This window comes from Bombina bombina, chromosome 5 (genome assembly GCF_027579735.1).
Source record: "Bombina bombina isolate aBomBom1 chromosome 5, aBomBom1.pri, whole genome shotgun sequence".
Lineage (NCBI taxonomy): Eukaryota > Metazoa > Chordata > Amphibia > Anura > Bombinatoridae > Bombina > Bombina bombina.
In genome coordinates this window covers 535,629,340-535,650,268 of record NC_069503.1, presented here as the reverse complement: position 1 = coordinate 535,650,268, position 20,929 = coordinate 535,629,340, and the positions used below count along the sequence as shown (strand labels likewise).

Below are 20,929 nucleotides of genomic sequence, written 5' to 3'. Positions count from 1 at the left end.
GAACTAGAGGCGGAAAGATATAGGCAGGATGATACTTCCAAGGAAGTGACAATGCATCCACTGCTTCCGCTTGAGGATCCCTGGATCTGGACAGATACCTGGGAAGTTTCTTGTTTAGATGAGAAGCCATCAGATCTATTTCTGGAAGTCCCCACATTTGAACAATCTGAAGAAATACCTCTGGGTGAAGAGACCATTCGCCCGGATGTAACGTTTGGCGACTGAGATAATCTGCTTCCCAATTGTCTATACCTGGGATATGAACCGCAGAAATTAGACAGGAGCTGGATTCCGCCCATACCAGTATTTGAGATACTTCTTTCATAGCCAGAGGACTGTGAGTCCCTCCTTGATGATTGATGTATGCCACAGTTGTGACATTGTCTGTCTGAAAACAAATGAACGATTCTCTCTTTAGAAGAGGCCATGACTGGAGGGCTCTGAAAATTGCATGGAGTTCCAAAATATTGATTGGTAATCTCACCTCCTGAGATTCCCAAACCCCTTGTGCTGTCAGAGACCCCCAAACAGCTCCCCAACCTGTCAGACTTGCATCTGTTGAAATTACAGTCCAGGTCGGAAGAACAAAAGAAGCCCCCTGAACTAAACAATGGTGATCTGTCCACCACGTCAGAGAGTGTCGTACAATCGGTTTTAAGGATATCAATTGAGATATCTTTGTGTAATCCCTGCACCACTGGTTCAGCATACAGAGCTGAAGAGGTCGCATGTGAAAACGAGCAAAGGGGATCTCGTCCGATGCAGCAGTCATAAGACCTAGAATTTCCATGCATAAGGCTACCGAAGGGAATGATTGTGACTGAAGGTTTCGACAAGCTGAAATCAATTTTAGACGTCTCTTGTCTGTCAGAGACAGAGTCATGGACACTGAATCTATCTGGAAACCCAAAAAGGTTACCCTTGTCTGAGGAATCAATGAACTTTTTGGTAAATTGATCCTCCAACCATGATCTTGAAGAAACAACACAAGTCGATTCGTATGAGATTCTGCTAAATGTGAAGACTGAGCAAGTACCAAGATATCGTCCAAATAAGGAAATTAGATTTTTTATCCTGTGGTAAAAAAGTTCCTTTCCCTCCAGTAACAGTTGAGATAATAGAATCCAACTGAGAACCAAATAATTTATTACCCTGGAAGGAAAGGGAAAGCAATGTTGACTTGGAAGACATATCAGCATTCCAAGTTTTAAGCCATAAAGCTCTTCTAGCTAAAATAGCTAGAGACATATACCTGACATCAACTCTAATGATATCAAAAATGGCATCACAAATAAAGTTATTAGCATGTTGAAGAAGATTAACAATGCTATGAGAATTATGATCTGTTACTTGTTGCGCTAAAGCTTCTAACCAAAAAGTTGAAGCTGCAGCAACATCCGCTAAAGATATAGCAGGTCTAAGAAGATTACCTGAACATAAGTAAGATTTTCTTAGAAAGGATTCAATTTTCCTATCTAAAGGATCCTTAAAGGAAGTACTATCTGCCGTAGGAATAGTAGTACGCTTAGCAAGAGTAGAGACAGCCCCATCAACCTTAGGGATTTTGTCCCAAAACTCTAATCTGTCAGATGGCACAGGATATAATTGCTTAAAACGCTTAGAAGGAGTAAATGAATTACCCAAATTATTCCATACCCTGGAGATTACTTCAGAAATAGCATCAGGGACAGGAAAAACTTCTGGAATAACTACAGGAGATTTAAAAACCTTATTTAAATGTTTAGATTTAGTATCAAGAGGACCAGAATCCTCTATTTCTAATGCAATTAAGACTTCTTTAAGTAAAGAACGAATAAATTCCATTTTGAATAAATATGAAGATTTATCAGCATCAACCTCTGAGACAGAATCCTCTGAACCAGAGGAATCATTATCAGAATCAGAATGATGATGTTCACTTAAAAATTCATCTGAAAAATGAGAAGTTTTAAAAAAAATTTTACGCTTACTAGAAGGAGGAATAACAGACATAGCCTTCTTAATGGATTTAGAAACAAAATCTCTTATGTTAACAGGAACACTCTGAGTATTAGATGTTGACGGAACAGCAACAGGTAATGTAACATTACTAAAGGAAATATTATCTGCATTAACAAGTTTGTCATGACATTCAATACAAACAACAGCTGGAGGAACAGCTACCATAAGTTTACAGCAGATACACTTAGCTTTGGTAGATCCAGCACCAGGCAGCGATTTTCCAGTAGTATCTTCTGACTCAGTGCCAATCTGGGACATCTTGCAATATGTAATAGAAAAAACAACATATAAAGCAAAATTGATCAAATTCCTTAAATGACAGTTTCAGGAATGGGAAAGAATGCCAGTGAACAAGCTTCTAGCAACCAGAAGCAATAAATAATGAGACTTAAATAATGTGGAGACAATAGTGACGCCCAAATTTTTTAGCGCCAAAAAAGACGCCCACATTATTTGGCGCCTAAATGCTTTTAGCGCCAAAAATGATGCCACATCCGGAACGCCGACACTTTTGGCGCAAAAAAAACGTCAAAAAATGACGCAACTTCCGGCGACACGTATGACGCCAGAAACAAAAAGTTTTTGCGCCAAAAAAGTCCGCGCCAAGAATGACGCAATAAAATGAAGCATTTTCAGCCCCCGCGAGCCTAACAGCCCACAGGGAAAAAAAGTCAAATTTTAAGGTAAGAAAATTGATTTATTCATATGCATTATCCCAAATATGAAACTGACTGTCTGAAATAAGGAACGTTGAACATCCTGAGTCAAGGCAAATAAATGTTTGAATACATATATTTAGAACTTTATATAAAAGTGCCCAACCATAGCTTAGAGTGTCACAGAAAATAAGACTTACTTACCCCAGGACACTCATCTACATATAGTAGAAAGCCAAACCAGCACTGAAACGAGAATCAGTAGAGGTAATGGTATATATAAGAGTATCTCGTCGATCTGAAAAGGGAGGTAAGAGATGAATCTCTACGACCGATAACAGAGAACCTATGAAATAGACCCCGTAGAAGGAGATCATTGAATTCAAATAGGCAATACTCTCCTCACATCCCTCTGACATTCACTGCACAATGAGAGGAAAACCGGGCTCCAACCTGCTGCGGAGCGCATATCAACGTAGAATCTAGCACAAACTTACTTCACCACCTCCATAGGAGGCAAAGTTTGTAAAACTGATTTGTGGGTGTGGTGAGGGGTGTATTTATAGGCATTTTGAGGTTTGGGAAACTTTGCCCCTCCTGGTAGGAATGTATATCCCATACGTCACTAGCTCATGGACTCTTGCTAATTACATGAAAGAAAAGTATTCCATGTTCCTTACAGTTGTGCTCACCACAGAAATTCTTAGAGGAATGGCTACTTATGCAGTTCCCTACAGTTATGGAGAACTGAATTGCATGCATTAGATGGGGAATTTTATGTGTGCCTTGGGGGCAAAACATGATTAAACAAGGCGCACAGTAGACGGTCTTACAGAAGTAATGTAATTTAACCCTTTTTCAGGTGCACAAAAGCAAGTAGGGCGAGTGCAATGCGACTGGTAGCATTTTTCAGACGAATTTCAAGTTTTTAGGTGCATATACCGTAACTTTAATAAATAGAAGAAGTTGGCAAATTTTTTGTTTGATAAATCAAGCCCAATGGATAAATTATACAAAGGATAACTCTGTTTAAAGTTTAAAAAGGGACAGTCTAGGCCAATTTTTTTTTTTTTTTTTTTTCATGATTCAGATAGAGCATATAATTTTAAACAATTTTCCAATTTACTTTTTTCACCAATTTTGCATTGTTCTCTTGGTATTCTTAGTTGAAAGCTTAACCTAGGAGGTTCATATGCTAATTTCTTAGACCTTGAAGGCCACCTCTTTTCAGAATGCATTTTAACAGTTTTTCACCACTAGAGAGTGTTAGTTCATGTATTTCATATAGATAACATTGTGCTCGTGCACGTGAAGTTATCTGGGAGCAGGCACTGATTGGCTAAACTGCAAGTCTGTCAAAAGAACTGAAATAAAGGGGCAGTTTGCAGAGGCTTAGATACAAGATAATCGCAGAGGTTAAAAGTATATTATTATAACTGTGTTGGTTATGCAAAACTGGGGAATGGGTAATAAAAGGGATTATCTATCTTTAAAAACAATAAAAATTCTGGTGTAGACTGTCCCTTTAATATCCCTGTGTTCTAAACAGCTAGTGTTGTACTCATATGTGAGTGCCCTGGAGCAAAGTACAGGCAGTCCTTGGGTTACAGACATCCGACTTAAGTACAACTCGTACTTACATACAGAGAAAATAGAGCTTTATCGACAATCCTTCTTTCCAGGATAATCCAAAATACTGAAAATCCAATTGTTACAAGGACAGAAAGTGATGTGAAATTTTCTGAACAGGGGCACAGATAGCAAAACAAACTTTATCCTATGCTATCCAAAACAAAAAAAAAATGTTTGGCTATAGTTTCACCTAATAAAAGTGCCTGTTCCAACTTACATACAAATTCAACTTAAGAACAAACCTAAAGTCCCTATCTTGTACGTAACCCGGGGACTGCCTGTATACCTGAATTTGTCCCCATAAAGCTTGGCAATGGGGACAGTCATACAGGTTAATTATATTACCTTGTGGGATTCACAATAGAGCAGTGGTTCTCAACCAAAGTGAGCTCAAGGCCCGGTAAACTTTAGCTAGACATGTCCAGGGCCCGGTAGTTGTATGTATGTGTGTGTGTGTATAGTGAGCAGCAGGGGCGGGCTGATCAGCCAAGGAAATAGAACCTGGGCCGAACTACCAGCAAGTAAGGGGGCCCACAAATGGCATCTCCACAGATCCTGGTGCATTCCTTAAGCTGGAGTTTTCAATTGCCCTATCAGTAACTAAGCAAGTAAGTGTGGGTTTAGTGGGGGCCCTGGCGGGGGTCTGTCGCTGTGAGGGCCATGGAGTGTGGGGTCTGGCCCTGGAGGTTGGGTGCCCTTTCTCTGGACCTTAATGTTGGGGGGCCTGGCTCTGGAGGTTGAGGGGCCTGTTGGGGGCAGGTCAGGGAGGCTACCATGTTCATTTGCATAAAATGTAATACATTTTGGTCAGTGTGAGACAGTCTTCCTGGGGCCTTGATTGGTCTCAGTCTGCCCCTGGTGTGCAGTGGGGTAAGTGTGCAGTGGGGGCATGACAGGTCGGGGCCCACCAGCAGGGCTATCACGGCCCGGTACTGGGCCACGGCCCGGCTGTTGAGAAACCAGGCAATAGAGGACAGACACTTTGATCTGGTGCTTTGAAGGTTTAACTTTATGCTCAATTATGTTTAAAGATTTTAAAAGTAGTCATTCAACACTTGCTATAAACCAGCTATATACAGAAGATAGAGATTTACCAGTAAACCACAGTCAATGACAAGTAGATCACAATACTGTTGTGTGGTTTCTCTGTTGTCCTGCAGGCAGAAGTGAAAAGTTGCCAACACGTTTAATACTAATGTATAGATATAAGAAAATTCTATATCACAATTAGGGATATGAATAGAAAAGAACATATTTTGCATCTGAAGATGTGATGTTATAGGATATAGACCCCTGATTACCTTTGTGGGTGTTATTTTGTGTTTATAGCTTCAGTTAAATCCATATTAACAAACCTGAGAAATTATGATTTGATAGAAACAATCTGAATTTCTCAACTGCTGAGCCAACAGCCACACATGGGATCTAAGGTATGCATTATACAAGCCCATTTCTAGTGCATTAAGGTTGACTATATCCTAAAACCATGCTAAATGACTCAAGGGCACAGAGCAGAAAAGATATACCCCTTTGCAGAACATATAAATAATACAAAAGTGTAGTCCTGTAGTGAAGATGAGGATGGAAAGGTGAATTTCTTATGTCTTGGGACTAATAGTGTTATTGAAAGGGATATTATAGTCCAAATTACACCTAAATGAATTGGATAGATCATGTAATTAAAAGCAACTTTCCAATTAAACTTCTATTATCAATTTTGCTTAGTTCTCTAGTTATCCTTTGTTACAGAGTAATCCTAGGTGAACTCAGAAGCGTGCACATATCTTTAGCCATCTGGCTGCAGTGTTTGCAATAATGCTTATAGTTATATTATACATAGTTGCAACCACTGCTGCGATAGACTGTAAAATACACTTGCACGCTCCTATCAGCCTCCCTAGGCTTGCTCTTTAACAAAGGATACTGAAAACAATTTAAATTTAATAGAAGCAAATTGAAAGGTGTTTAAAATTGCATGTTCTATATTAATCATGAAGGTTTAATTTTACTGTCCCTTTAAGGCTTGCCCCATTTAGACCCTGTAGACCACCACATGAGATTTAAAAACAAACAAAAAAAACCTAAACATATACATATACATACATATATATATATATATATATATATATATATATATATATATATATATATATATATATATATATATATATATATATATATATATATATATACACACACACACACTCACACATACACACACAAAAGTTAAAGATCTGCACTCTCTGGACTTTCAAAACACAATATCTTAAATTTGTACAGTGACGTTTTCGGGGGATCAAACTGTCCCCTTCATCAGACCAATAGGGACAGTTTGATCCCCGAAACGTCACTGTACTCATTACAAATATTGTGTTTTGAAAGTCTAGGCTAGAGTGTGGATAATATTGTGCCTGACATATATTTATTTTTCTATATAAATCTGCTCCTTTACATTTCAAGCAAACACTGTTCAGTTGTGTAAGAAGGTCAAGGTTCTAAATTCCACAGAAATCAATTAAAGGCATCATATGATAGTATGTGGTAGTTTATAAAATACATTTTAAAAATCAAACTTCTGTCAACGTGAGACAAGCTTTCTAAAATTAATATGGTAAGAAAACTATATTGAGCAAAAATACTGTAAACAATTCAATAAACAAAGTGATTTTTGTTGTATTAAACAATAAGTTAAAAAAAGAGGTAGTGTCTTTGTAAATCTATCAATACCTTAGCAGTTTACTTCTTCTCTTGCAATTAATCACCTTTGTTTTTATTTACTAAAATAATTTCACTTCTTCAAATAGAAAATAAATACAACCTACAACATTAAAGGGACGTGGAACCAGAACATTTTTTCCTTTCACGATTCAGCATTTCATTTTAAAACAACTTTTCCATGTACTTTTATTATCTAATATGCTTTGTTCTCTTTGCATTCTTTGTTAAAAGCATTGTCAAGTAGGCTCAGGGGCTGCAACATACTTCTACTACTAATAATACTGGAAGCTAGCTGCACATAAATGCCTGTTGTCATTGACTCACCCAATGTGTTAAGCTAACTCCCAGTAGAGAAATACTATTCCTAGAACAAAGAATATCAAGACAATGAAGCAAATTTAATAATCAAATTAAAAAAACTGGAATGTTGTTTAAAATTGCATTCTCTATCTTAATTATGAAAGAAAAAAATTGTGTCCCTTTAATAACAGTATCATTTACCCACATTTACCCACACCCACATATTTCAGGGGATACAGTATGCTTTATATTTACAATTCTTTTCTTTCATAGATTTTCCTTAATCTACTACAAGTTATTTATGTTAAAAAAAACACACATTCCTTATACACAGCGTTTGCAAGGATTAATTGAATGGCAAGAAGTCATTTTATTAATACTAAAATTTTCAGTTGTTTTCTTCAGGGATCTCTTTAAATTTTAAAAATCCTAGAGTCTCAAAATATATTCCTATTTGAATTCCATATACATTATATCTCATATAACTTGTATACATATTACTCTTGACTCAAATGCAATGTAAATTGCCGGAGTACATGATTATTCAGAAACACATCCTAGTTATCCAATTTGACGTCAATTCCACTACAATATAATGTCATTGCATCGCTTAACTGCTGATCAGTAATATGGTGCAAAGTGATTCATAATTCACTGGGTTTTTTTTTTTTAACACTAGAATCACACTTCGTTTATCATTTTTAAAAAGGATGTATATAATATATAAAAAATAGCTCTTTGCACAGCTTTGAATGACATAATTAGAGCCAGTAAATGACTGACTATTGCTACGTTTTGTTTTTTTTCTCTAAGAATACTGCTGTGTAACTTATGTGAATTAATGTAGCATTTGATACAAAAATTTCAATACAAAATATTAAACTGAAAAAACTTGTCTTGATTTATGAAACAATGGAAATTTTTGGGAAGAAAAATGCTCTTAAAAGGGACACCAACGTCAAAATTAAACTTTCATGAAAGAAAGAGCATTACATTTAAAGGGACAGTCTAGTCAAAATTAAACTTTCATTATTCAGATAGGACATGTAATTTTAATCAACTTTCCAATTTACTTTAATCATCAAATTTGCTTTTTTCTCTTAGTATTCTTAGTTGAAACTAAACATAAGTAGGCTCATATGCTAATTTCTAAGCCTTTGAGGGCTGCCTCTTATCACAGGCTTTTTAAATTCCTTTTCAACACAAAGAGACTAAAAGTACACGTGGGCCACATAGATAACACTGTGTACAGGCACAGGGGGTTATTTAAGATTTAGCACAAAACAATGCTAAATGCAAGACAATAGATAATAAACAGTCACAGTCATGTGATCAGGGGGCTGGAAGAAGGTTCCTTGATACAAGGTAATCACAGAGGTAAAAAGTGTATGTTAGGGTTGCCACCCGTCCCTTAAAATACAGAACACTTATAAGTTATACATGCTGCAGGGTGGAATATGAATAGTGCTGTCTAGAAACACAATACATGTTCCACCCTGCAGCATGTGTAACTCATAAGAGTCCAGAAAAATATGGCTGAGGTGTCAACCCTAGTGTTGGTTGTGCAAAACTGGGGAATGAGTAATAAAGTGATTATCTATCTTTTAAAACAATAACAATTCTATGGTAGACTGTCCCTTTAAAAAAAAAAAAAAAACTTTCCATATTATCAAAATGTACATAGTCTTTTCATCTGCAAAATGTCTGACACCAGTTCTTAATGATACATACAGAAAGGGAATGAACAACAGCTTAGTAGCTTATTCTATGGTGGGTTACTACCTAGGAAGTATATCAGTCCGATCTCGCCTAACTAGATCAGTACCAGCCTTTAAATACCAGGAAATCCCCCCCCGAACCAGGAACATGGCAACCCCAGACAATCATTTCGACCTTCTGTGGACCGCGTCATTGATGTGCAGCCATATCCCAGTAAGCATATTGGTTAGGGAGTCACATCTGGCTTTACCCATCACACTTAGGGATACATTCAGAAGGAAAAGTGCTCTACCACAAGCCTCTTACTGAGCATGTGCAAGAGTTCATTATATATATACACACACACATATATATATATATATATATATATATATATATATATATATATATATATTTATATTGTGATTGACTGATGGATGTCACATGATACAGAAGGAGGGAGAAATATAAATTGAAATTTGTTGGGATAAAAAGAAGTGACTGCTCCTTTGATATTCTGAGTAAATGCTATTGCATTGTCTTTTTATTATGCATTTATTTATAATGCGGTTCATTTAATGGTCATTTAAAAGTAATGAAGACAGAGGTTGTACCCTAATTACCATTATTTTATTGATGCTACATACCACATAAGCATTAAAGTAGAATAAACTTCCCTGTTCTCCTGTATTAGCAATGGTTTAGTGTGTCTGAGCACAGCTACAATATAATTATGTTTCCACAGAATACTTTGGTTGCTGCTAAATAGGGTTTCAACCTTGGCCATGTTTTCATGGACAATTATGAGTAACACATGCTGCAGGGTGTGCAGAGGGGAACACGATTGCTTCTCTACTGCTAAATAATTGGATGTTTAGTGTATAATGTCCCTTTAAAGGAACAGTAAAATCAAAATTGCATGCTCTGTCTGAATCATGAAAGTTTAAAGGACTAGTAAACCTAGCAAATAATGTTATATAATTCTGCACATAGTGCAGAATTATGCAACATTAGCTTAGCGCCAGCTTTCTAAAGCAAATTGTTAGATATTTAGCAAAGAAAACAGAACGCCGCTCCTGGCTCTACTGAGCGGGTCTGTTTTCTTCTCCTAAGCGCACCTGGGCACGTTGTCTAATCACAGCCGGCCCGATCGCTCTATTAAACTCAATGTAGCTCGCTCCAGCTACCAGACCAGAGAGGGAGCGAGCTACATTTATTTTAAACAGACCCACTAGGTAGAGCCAGGAGCGGCGTTCTGTTTTCTTTGATAAATATCTAACAATTTGCTTTAGAAACTTGGCGCTAAGCTAATGTTATATAATTCTGCACTATGTGCAGAATTATATAACATTATTTGCTAGGTTTACTGGCCCTTTAAACAACTTTCCAATTTACTGCTATTACTTTATTTGCTTTGTTCACTTTGTATCCTTTGTTGGAAAGCATACCAAGGAGGGCGTGTGGCTACTGTGGGCTAGCTGCTGAATGGTGGCTGCACATATATGCTTCTAGTCATTGGCTCATCCAATGTGTTCAGCTAGCTCCCAGTAGTGATTTTCTGTAAAAAAGGGTTTCAAGATCCTTTGAAGTATTCTGCAAGCAACTGTGTCTCTCTTTGCCTTTCATGTGCATTCACTAGTTTATCTCTGTCTCCTTAAACATTTTGAGTCTAGTGTGAAAGACAATAAAACCATCAATGATAATATCTATGTACCCAAGTTTCATATAAACATTAAAAGGGACATAAAAATGTCCCCTGAGAGTGAGGGAACTGTGTTGCTTCACAAATTACTGTTTCCCTTGTATTTGTTACATTATTTAATAGCAGTGCTTCATGTTTGTGTCAGTCAAACAAAAATAACTGCTACTTCCTCCTGTCTATAAAAATAGAATGATATTACAGTACCATACTTTTTGTTTAGAAAACAATCAAAACACCTGTTCAAAGATAATAAAAAAAAATAGATTGTGTAAAAAACAGCAAACAAACAATGTACTTGTTTCCTTGCAAAATGAGCAATTAGAATTTGTCATTGTAGTCCTCAGGGAGATAAAGGAGCAGACATGTTTTGAACTTAAAGGGACAGTCTAGGCCAAAATAAACTTTCAGGATTCAGATAGAGCATGTCATTTTAAACAATTTTCCAATCTACTTTTATCACCAATTTTGCTTTGTTCTCTTGGTATGCTTAGTTGAAAGCTTAACATAGGAGGTTCATATGCTAATTTCTTAGTCCTTGAAGCCCACCTCTTTCAGATTGCAAAAAGGGTCAGTTTGCAGAAGCTTAGATACAAGATAATCTCAGAGGTTAAAAGTATATTATTATAACTGTGTTGGTTATGCAAAACTGGGAAATGGGTAATAAAGGGATTATCTATCTTTTAAAAAAATAAAAATTCTGGTGTAGACTGTCCCTTTAAGTTGCATTGTGCCACTTCTGAGCAGGACTAAACAGACTTCTCTCTAGCATTATCTGAATAGTAAACCAGCTTAAATTACTCTAGGAGATATATTAAGAAAAGTTAAAGGGACATTGAACCCAAATTTTTTCTTCCGTGATTCAGATAGAGCATGCAATTTTAAGTAACTTTCTAATTTACTCCTATAATCAATTTTTCTTCGTTCTCTTGCTATATTTATTTGAAAAAGAAGGCATCTAAGCTTCTTTTTTCGGTTCAGAACTCTGGACAGCACTTTTTTATTGGTGGATGAATTTATCCACCAATCAGCAAGGACAACCCAGGTTGTTCACCAAAAATGGGCTGGCATCTAAACTTACATTCTTGCTTTTCAAATAAAGATACCAAGAGAATGAAGAAAATTTGATAATAGGAGTAAATTAGAAAGTTGCTTAAAATGTCATACTCAGTGTCCCTTTAAGAATAAGAAATAAAAAAAGGTAAAACCCTTTTATAATTATGAAAAACACATATTGCAATGATTTCTATTAAAAGGGATAGTAAAGTCCAAATTAAAGTTTCATGATTCAGATAGGGCATGTAATTTAAAAACAACTTTATAATTTACCTTTATCAGATTTGCTTTCTTTTCTTGGTATTCTTAGTTGAAAGCTAAACCTAGGTAGGCTCATATACTAATTTCTAAGCCCTTGAAGGCTGCATCTTATCTGAATGCATTTGACAGTTTTTTCCAGCTAGAGAGCTTTAGTTCATGTGTTTCATATAAATACCATTGTGCTCACACACGTGGAGTTTTTTTTTATCTCCTTAAAGGGACAGTTTACTCAAAAATTTTCTCCCCTTTAATTTGTTCCCAATGATCCACTTTACCTGCTGGGGTGTATTAAATTGTTTACAAGTAGCTCCTTTACCCTTATATTGGCATTTGAAATTGTTAATTTAGCATGTGGTATCCCCACCTATTCTGAAAGTTTGTGGCCACGCGTACCAGCTATAGATAAGCTTTGTAAACACAACCAGCAGAAGAAATTACACTCCCAGTGTGATAAAGCAGAGATAAGGTAATAAAATGTTGATTTTCCATTGTTCTCTCAAAGTATTGGTGATTGTTTTAAGGACAGATATAAGATAAAGAAGCAGGTGATATGTGCACAATGTGATACAGTAATGAGATCTGATTATACCTACAAGCTCAACCCATTTTATTAGGTAGTGGCTTCAAAACACAAAATCAGAGCTTTAATATACACAAATAAGCCTTAAAAGCTCATTTTCATACATTTTTTACTCTGCAGTTGGTAAAACAAGCAATTGTAAACACATTATGGGAAAAACTATTTTACAGTATACTGTCCCTTTAAGGATAAGGCCATTTTTCAATTTCTTACCCTTACCTTACCCTAAGGACCAGGGCTTTCGAACTTTGACCCCCAAAATCTGTTGTTACACATCTACAACCACGCTAAATAGTTTCTACATTTTGTGCTGAGTTTAGAAATACCCAATGTTTACATGTTCTTTGCTTTTTTTGCAAGTTATAGGGCCATAAATACAAGTAGCACTTTGCTATTTCCAAACCATTTTTGTTCAAAATTAGCGATAGTTACATTGGAACACTGATATCTGTCAGGAATCCCTGAATATCCCTTGACATGTATATATTTTTTTTTAGTAGACATCCCAAAGTATTGATCTAGGCCCATTTTGGTATATTTAATGCCACCATTTCACTGCCAAATGTGATCAAATAAAAAAAAATAATCAATAACTTTTTCACAAACTTTAGGTTTCTCACTGAAATAATTTACAAAAAACTTGTGCAATTATGGCACAAATGGTTGTAAATGCTTCTCTGGGATCCCCTTTGTTCAGAAATAGCAGACATATATGGCTTTGGCGTTGCTTTTTGATAATTAGAAGGCAGCTAAATGTCGCTGTGCACACACTTGTATTATGCCCAGCAGTGAAGGAGTTAATTAGGTAGCTTGTAGGGTTAATTTTAGCTTTAGCATAGAGATCAGTCTCCCACCTGACACATCCCACCCCCTGTTCCATCACTGACCCCTCACAAACAGCTCTATTCCCTCCCCCATCACACAATTGTTCCCCCCTAACCCCCCAACCTCCACGATCCCCCCCAAAAACAGCTCTCTCAAGCTCCCCCAATTCCTATTTGATGCCATCTTAGGTACTGGCAGCTGTCTGCCAGTACCGTTTCTAATCAAATTTGCAAATTTTTCTTATTTATTATAACCCCATTTTTCCATAGTGTAGCTGTCCCCCCTCAATATCCTACCCCCTCCAAGATCCCATTCTCAAAAACATTTCCCCTCCTTCTCCCTCTCTCCCATCGATCGGACGGTTGCATGTGTGTGCGCGCGCTGCCGCCCACCTTCCCGGAACAGTGGCAGGTGTCGTCACCGGAACTAGTCCAGCGATGGGCCACCCATCCGCCTCCCTGCAACTGCTCACACCCGCCAACGATTGGCACCATTGCTGGCTCTCTGCATCAGTGTGCCAAAAAGGTATTGCAGGGATGCCTCAATATCGAGGCATCATGGCAATACCTTAAAAGTGTCCGGAAGCAATCAGGATAGCTTCCAGCCACTTTAAACCCCTAACGACGTACAGGGTATGACGTTGGTCTTTAACGACCAGTTTGTGTATGACGTATCCTGTACAACGTGTGTCAATAAGGTGTTAAGAGTCAGCACTAATTGCCTGAAATTGCAAGTCTGTCAAAAGATCTGAGATAAGGAGGCAGTCTGCAGAAGCTTAGATTCAAGGTAATAACAGAGGTAAAAGGTAGATTTCGATTGTAGTGTTGATTATGCAAACTGGGGAATGGTAAATAAAAAGGGATTATCTATCTTTTTAAACAATAACATTTTTGTTGTTTACTATCCCTTTACGTATAACACACTGATTAGTGCATGTTTATATTAAACCATAGCACAGACTGTTTAAACATTTCTTTGTGCTAACATAAAATGTGTAACCAGTATAGATTATACATAGTACATGCATTTTTTTTTTACGCTAAAACAACCTTTTAAACCTAAAAATGTTGCTTCATGATTCAGATAGAGAATACACTTTTAAACAAGTTTCCAGTTTACTTCCATTATCGAATATAGTTCATTCTCTTGATATCCTTTGTTGAAGAAGCAACAATGCATTACTGGGAGATAGTCAACATATTTGGCGATCCAATAACATGAGGCATATGTGTGCAGCCACCAATCAGCAGCTTATGAGCCTACTTAGGTATGCTTTTCAACAAAAGGATACCAAGAGAACAAAACAAATTAGATGATAGAAGAAAATTGTTTAAAATGACATGCTCTATCTGAATCATGAAAGAAAGAAAAAAAAATTGGGTTTCATGTCCTTTAAACAAAGCTCAAGATTACTAAGCCACTGATCAATAAACTGTCACAGGGACTTCCTCAAATCCTTTCAGGAAACTGCGGACCCAATGATCTACAGCTCACCTTCCTCTCTGATGAGATTATCTAAGAAGTCTCATCAGCAGTGTGAGGTCCCTCAAAGAATTTTAGAAAGACACATTTTAGCATGAGAGCTGTTTATCTCACTGTGCAGGTTTCTGGGTGTGAATACATTTACATTACATTAATATATAGTTGTCAAAAATTACACCCAAATATTTTGCTCCATGGCTGCGAGTTATTGATCATCAAGCTCTAAATTCAGGCAGTCTGATTTTCAAATTAAAGCTTAAAGGGCCATTATACACTCATTTTTTCTTTGCATAAATGTTTTGTAGATAATCTATTTATATAGCCCATAAAGTTTTTTTTTTAAATTAATGTATAGTTTTGCTTATTTTTAAATAACATTGCTCTGATTTTCAGACTCCTAACCAAGCCCCAAAGTTTTATGTGAATACGCTCGACTACCTACTCCAGCTTGCTCCTGTTTGTGTAAAGGGTCTTTTCATATGCAAAAGAAGGGGGAGGGGGGGGAGTGTCTTATTTGTCACTTGCAGTGGGCTTTCCAGCTACCTTTTCAACAGAGCCAAACTGAGAGCTTCTAAGTAAGTTTTTAAACAGTTTTATACTGGATTTTTATATCAGTATCTGTGCATCTTATTTTTTATAGTAGTGTCTATTACATGCAGTTATATGAAAATGAGTGTATACTGTCCCTTTGAAGTATATTTTTATATTAGTATGGAATTTATTTTTATGCAAGTACTAAAATAAAGCCTTTTTAAAGCTGGTGATTGGTGGTTATACACATATGCCTCTTGTCATTGTCTCACCAGTAGTTCATTGCTGCTCTCGAGCTGACTATGCATTTAGCCCCTTTTCAGTGGGTTAAGCGTATAGTTACAATAATAATAATGGTGCAATAATAAAATATTCAAATGCAAAGCTTTTTTGTTTTGTACTTATGTCCCTTTAAGAGCATCTTTCCAATGTAAGTTGTCAAAATGGTAATTATAATGAAAATAATCGACTGATGTATTGCATCACAGGTCCCTTCAAAAAGGACAGTAAAGTTAAATGTAAAGTTAAATAGATTTGATAGAGCGTGAAATAGTAAACAATTTTCCAATTTACTTCTATAATCAATGTTGCTTAGTTTTCTTGGTATCCTTTGTTAAAGAGTAATCATATGTGTGCTCAGGAGCGTGCATGTGTCTTTTGTTAGTAGTGTCTGTAACAATGTGTTTATTGCAATGCTATACATTTTTACAAAAGCACCCCCAGATGCAGGGTGACTATATTGCTGCTTTAAAAAAAGGGACACATATGAAAAATACATATGTCAGGGCTGTATTTTTCATGAGTCCCTTTGTAAAGCAGCAATATGGTCACCCTACCTCAGATGGGTTATATAAATGGATTTTCTACAAAACATTAAAAAGGGACAGTTTACACAAAAATGTTCTCCCCTTTAATTTGTTCCCAATGATCCACTTTACCTGCTGGAGTGTATTAAATTGGTTACAAGCATTTCTATTACCCTTATATTGGCATTTGAAATAGTTTATTTAGCCTGTGGTATCCCCACCCATACTGAAAGTTTTTGGCTTCAAGGCCAAACTGTGTTAACACAGCCAGTAGAAGAAATTACAATCCCAGTGGGTTATAGAAGAGATAAGGTAATACAATGTTAATTTTCCATTGTTCTCTCCAAGTACTGGTGATTAGTTTATGGACAGATATAAGATAAAGAAGCAGATATATTTACACAATGTGATAAAGTAATGAGAACTGATTATACATACAAGCTCAAACCATTTTATTAGGTTGTGGCTTCATAAGACAAAATCAGCTAATTCATATACACAAAAAAGGCTTAAAAAACAAATCTCATACACTTTATACTCTGACACTGGTAAAAAAAAAATTGAAAACACATTAAGGGAATTTTTTATAGTATACTGTCCCTTTAATGCAAAGAAATTGTGTACAACATTCTGGAAATGCTGGTTTGCAGTCCTCAGAACAGATTGTAAATGATGCATTAAACAATGCAAGTTTAAGATTGCAAAAAAATTGATAAAAACAAATTTTAGTTCTGCATTTGCTACACCTTCCTTTATACAGATCGCATGTAGCAGGTGTAGCTGATTTCCCAACATTCTCCTCCTAAAATGACATTGATGCACATAAAGTAGAAAATACTATTTCTCCATAAATTAATTAGTGTTTTAATGCCTAAATAGCATAATCTATATGAAATAGAAAACACTTGAAATGTATTATTCACCTGAATGATACAACTTTGTAGTTGTATATTAAATAATGAAAAAAAAGGACAATGAAGATCTGCTCTAAAACTGTGGAAATGAAAGAAGCACTTAAAGGGACAGTCAACACCAGAATTTTTGTTGTTTAAAAAGATAGATAATCCCTTTATTACCCATTCCCCGGTTTTGCATACCCAACACTGTTATATTAATACACTTTTTACTTCTGTGACTAACTTGTATCTAAGCATCTTCTGACCGCCCCAAATCACATGACTTTTAGTTCTTATCTATTGACTTGCATTTTAGCCAATTAGTGCAGTGTCTGCCACTAGCCACGGGCGTGATCACAATGCTATCTATATGGCCTACATGAGCTTGCTCTCCCCTGCTGTGAAAAGTAAATAAAATAAATAGAGGCGGCCTTCAAGGGCTTAGAAATTATCATATGTGCCTTCCTATTCCTAGGTTTGCTTTCAACTAGAATACCAAGAGAACAAAGCAAAATTGTTGATAAAAGTAAATTGGAAAGTTTAAATTACATGCCCTATTTAAAAATTAAAAACAAAATTTGGACTTGACTGTCCCTTTAAAGCTGTAAATGATTTATGGAATTCCCTTCCAGCAAAATTAAGACAAAAATCTTTGAAATGTTTTCAAATTTATGAAGGGAAAAAGAAAGTATATAGGTTTAGGAATGTTATTATACAAATTTGCAGTTGAATACCTTGCAAAAATTTTACCTCCTAAATGCAGAAATTCCAGGCAAAATAGTCCCCACTTTTGTATGGAAAAATATGTGCTTTGACAAAGCCCTACAGCATTGCCACAAAGATAGAGACCAAGAGTATTTATTGTACAATAAAAATATTAAGGGGCAAATAGGACATTCAAGGGCAAAAATATTTCATATCTTTAGCATTTTTTGATTTTAGAACAGTAAAACTTTACAATGTATTTATAAAATAAAAAGTTCCCCTTTAAATATTTTTTGCAATATTTGACCACTATTCATTTTACCTAATTTATTATGCAGTTTACCTCTGAAAACTATGTAGCATGGAGTGTATACTACAGGGTATATATCTGACCCAGAGACATGCTACACAGTGATTGTATATAATGAGTTAAGGTTCTTTTTAAACCTTGTTAAATAGACACTGAACCCAAAAAAATTCCATCGTGATTCAGATAGAGCATGCAATTTTAAGCAACTTTCTAATTTACTCCTATTATCAAATTCTTTTCATTCTCTTGGTATCTTTATTTTAAATGCAAGAATGTAAGTTTAAATGCTGGCCCATTTTTGGTGAATACACTGTGTTGTTCTTGCTGATTGGTGGGTAAATTCACCTACCAATAAACAAGTGCTTTCCATGGTTCTGAACTAAAAAAATTAGCTTAGATGCCTTCTTTTTCAAATAAAGAAAGCAAGTGAACGAATAAAAATTGATAATAGGAGTAAATTAGAAAGTTGTTTAAAATTGTATGCTCTATCTGAATCACGAAAGAAAATTTTTTGGGTTCAGTGTCCCTTTAAGAAATAAAAAAAGAAATATATAACAAAAAGTTGCGCAGGCAGCATACCCCTATGTCATTAAGGATATGGATACAGATAGATTATGATTTAAACATGGGGTTACTGCTGAATAATGTTTAAAACCAGGATGCTTCAATGAACAATAAATATCTATAGCATAGATGAATACAGCAGTGGATTGCATCTAGCTTGAACTACAAAAAGCATGCTTCAAGGACAGTATTCAAAATCCATTGGTTAAAACAGGAAGATTATAGTGTGTCAAGCAGATTTCAGTTTTTCCAATACTAGTTAGGAGATTGAATTAAACCAATTGCTTGCAAATTAGCTAACAGGTATACAGGTCTAAAACAAGCATAGATTATTAATAACAATGCAAAAAGGGGCAGGCTTTAATCCTGTCCTCTGCTCTGCCAAATTGTGAATCATCTCCGGGTGAGGTTATATTTCCAACAGAAACTGTATGGGTGTTACTATACAAACACATAGAAAAAAGAAGGGAACAAGGAGGGTGTTCAAGTTTATAAAGGAGCTGCCGTTTACTATTGGCAATAAAAATGATCCGTCTCGCCTCACTTTTGCTATAAAAATAAAATACATAAACCCCATGATTTTATTAATTCACTAAGAAATAATGTACAGAAATGCATAAATGCAGACACCTTTAAAAATAAATAAATCATCACATATGTATCAAGGGAAACGTTGCATCTGTTGTGTGCATGTATGGCTGTTTGACATATTATGCACTTACAGTAGCATTCAGTCTCTCAATGAGTTAAGTTTTTCTAAAATGAAAATATAAACAGGTTTATATTTAATAGTTTTATTTATATCTTAGTGTTATAAAAACACACTTTTTGTTGCTATTGTATATTAAAAACACACTTTTTGTTGCTACTGTATATTAACTTGTAGCATATGATGAAATTATAGCATGTGGTAAGGACATTGTGACCAGTAATAACAATATATGTAAACTTTTTTTTTTAGGGGGCTGATGTCCAGGCTTCTAACAGCAACCCCTCTGCATGACCTGCCCACTTAGGGCTAATTTACTCTGAGTTGGTCAAGTTTGGAAACTGGTGGTAACATAAAAATTCTCCATAGACGTAAACTTTATAACCTCAATGGAAAAGAGCTCTTAAGCGGTTGCTGTAATTTCATAGGAATTGTCAGCAAATTCTAACAGTCAAGAAATGTCTTCAAATGAAATAAACGTATACCATCTCCATATAAAAAGTTGTGCAACTCTTAATTTAGTCCTTGGCTGTGGATATGTAATAATAGTAATATTCATAATAAAAATATATCTATAGCAAATCATAGAAAACAAGGCACATAGAGTTTCAGAGACAATTTGGCTTACTGTGGACAAATTATATAATTTACTGTGTAAAAACAATTGTCAGAATTCATAAGATAAACACATAAATTTGAATGTCCTATGTAATTATTATGGCAGTGTAGTGAAGAGTTCCACACTACATAAACATTAATATAACACATTTGAAGCATCCAGCTAGGCAGCAAGTCCTACCTGTGTTTTGGGGAATAAGCCAAGTGAATAGTAATCCTATCAGCAGCATTTCTGAGACTCTTAGATACAGGCCACAGTTTGCAGACATTGTTCCTTCCTGAATATCCTTCTTCAGCCTGTCCCAAACACAAATACTTCATGCACTAATCAGAATCCCCTTCACTTTATCTCCATTTTATCTGCTTGTAGAATCTCACATCGCCACACTCTGTTGTTTTCTTTTCTCAAGCTAGGCCTGTTTAAAGGTGTGTTCCTTTTTTTTTTCTCTCTTCCCTGTCTTTACCTTGCAGTTGAGCAAGCTTCAGCCCAGCCCACAGGTTTACAGGAAATAGCTACAACCTGCAGATGTTCACACTCCCTACGCATTGCATGGGGCGGGCTCTTTCCTATATTATTCCTTCACTTACACTGTGTAGAGAAACACAATCAGTAGCTGCTGAAATGGCTCAAGGCACAGTTGATCATTTACATTGTAGCTACGTTTGTTGTACATTTTATCCTACTATGTATAGGGTATTTACAATGATAGAAAGTTCAAAACAGAAATTTATTTATTTATAAAATATTTTACCAGGAAGGATACATTGAGATTTCTCTCGTTTTCAAGTATGTCCTGTGTGCATAAGTGCATTTCACTTTGAAATAGAATAATTCTTGCAATACATTTCCATTAGCTAAAATTCTTCTAGTAAAAGTTAATA

General features: G+C 35.8%; 1 protein-coding gene across 1 annotated transcript in view; it reads right to left on the bottom strand.

The window, feature by feature from the left end:
* Positions 1 to 20,527, bottom strand: part of CDCP1 (CUB domain containing protein 1) — a 111,355-nt gene extending 90,828 nt beyond the window's left edge. The window contains exon 1 of the mRNA XM_053714462.1: positions 20,229 to 20,527. Coding sequence (XP_053570437.1) covers positions 20,229 to 20,316 — 88 coding nt within the window. The 5' untranslated portion in view covers positions 20,317 to 20,527. The remainder of the gene's footprint in view (positions 1 to 20,228) is intronic.
* Positions 20,528 to 20,929: the final 402 nt, after the last annotated feature.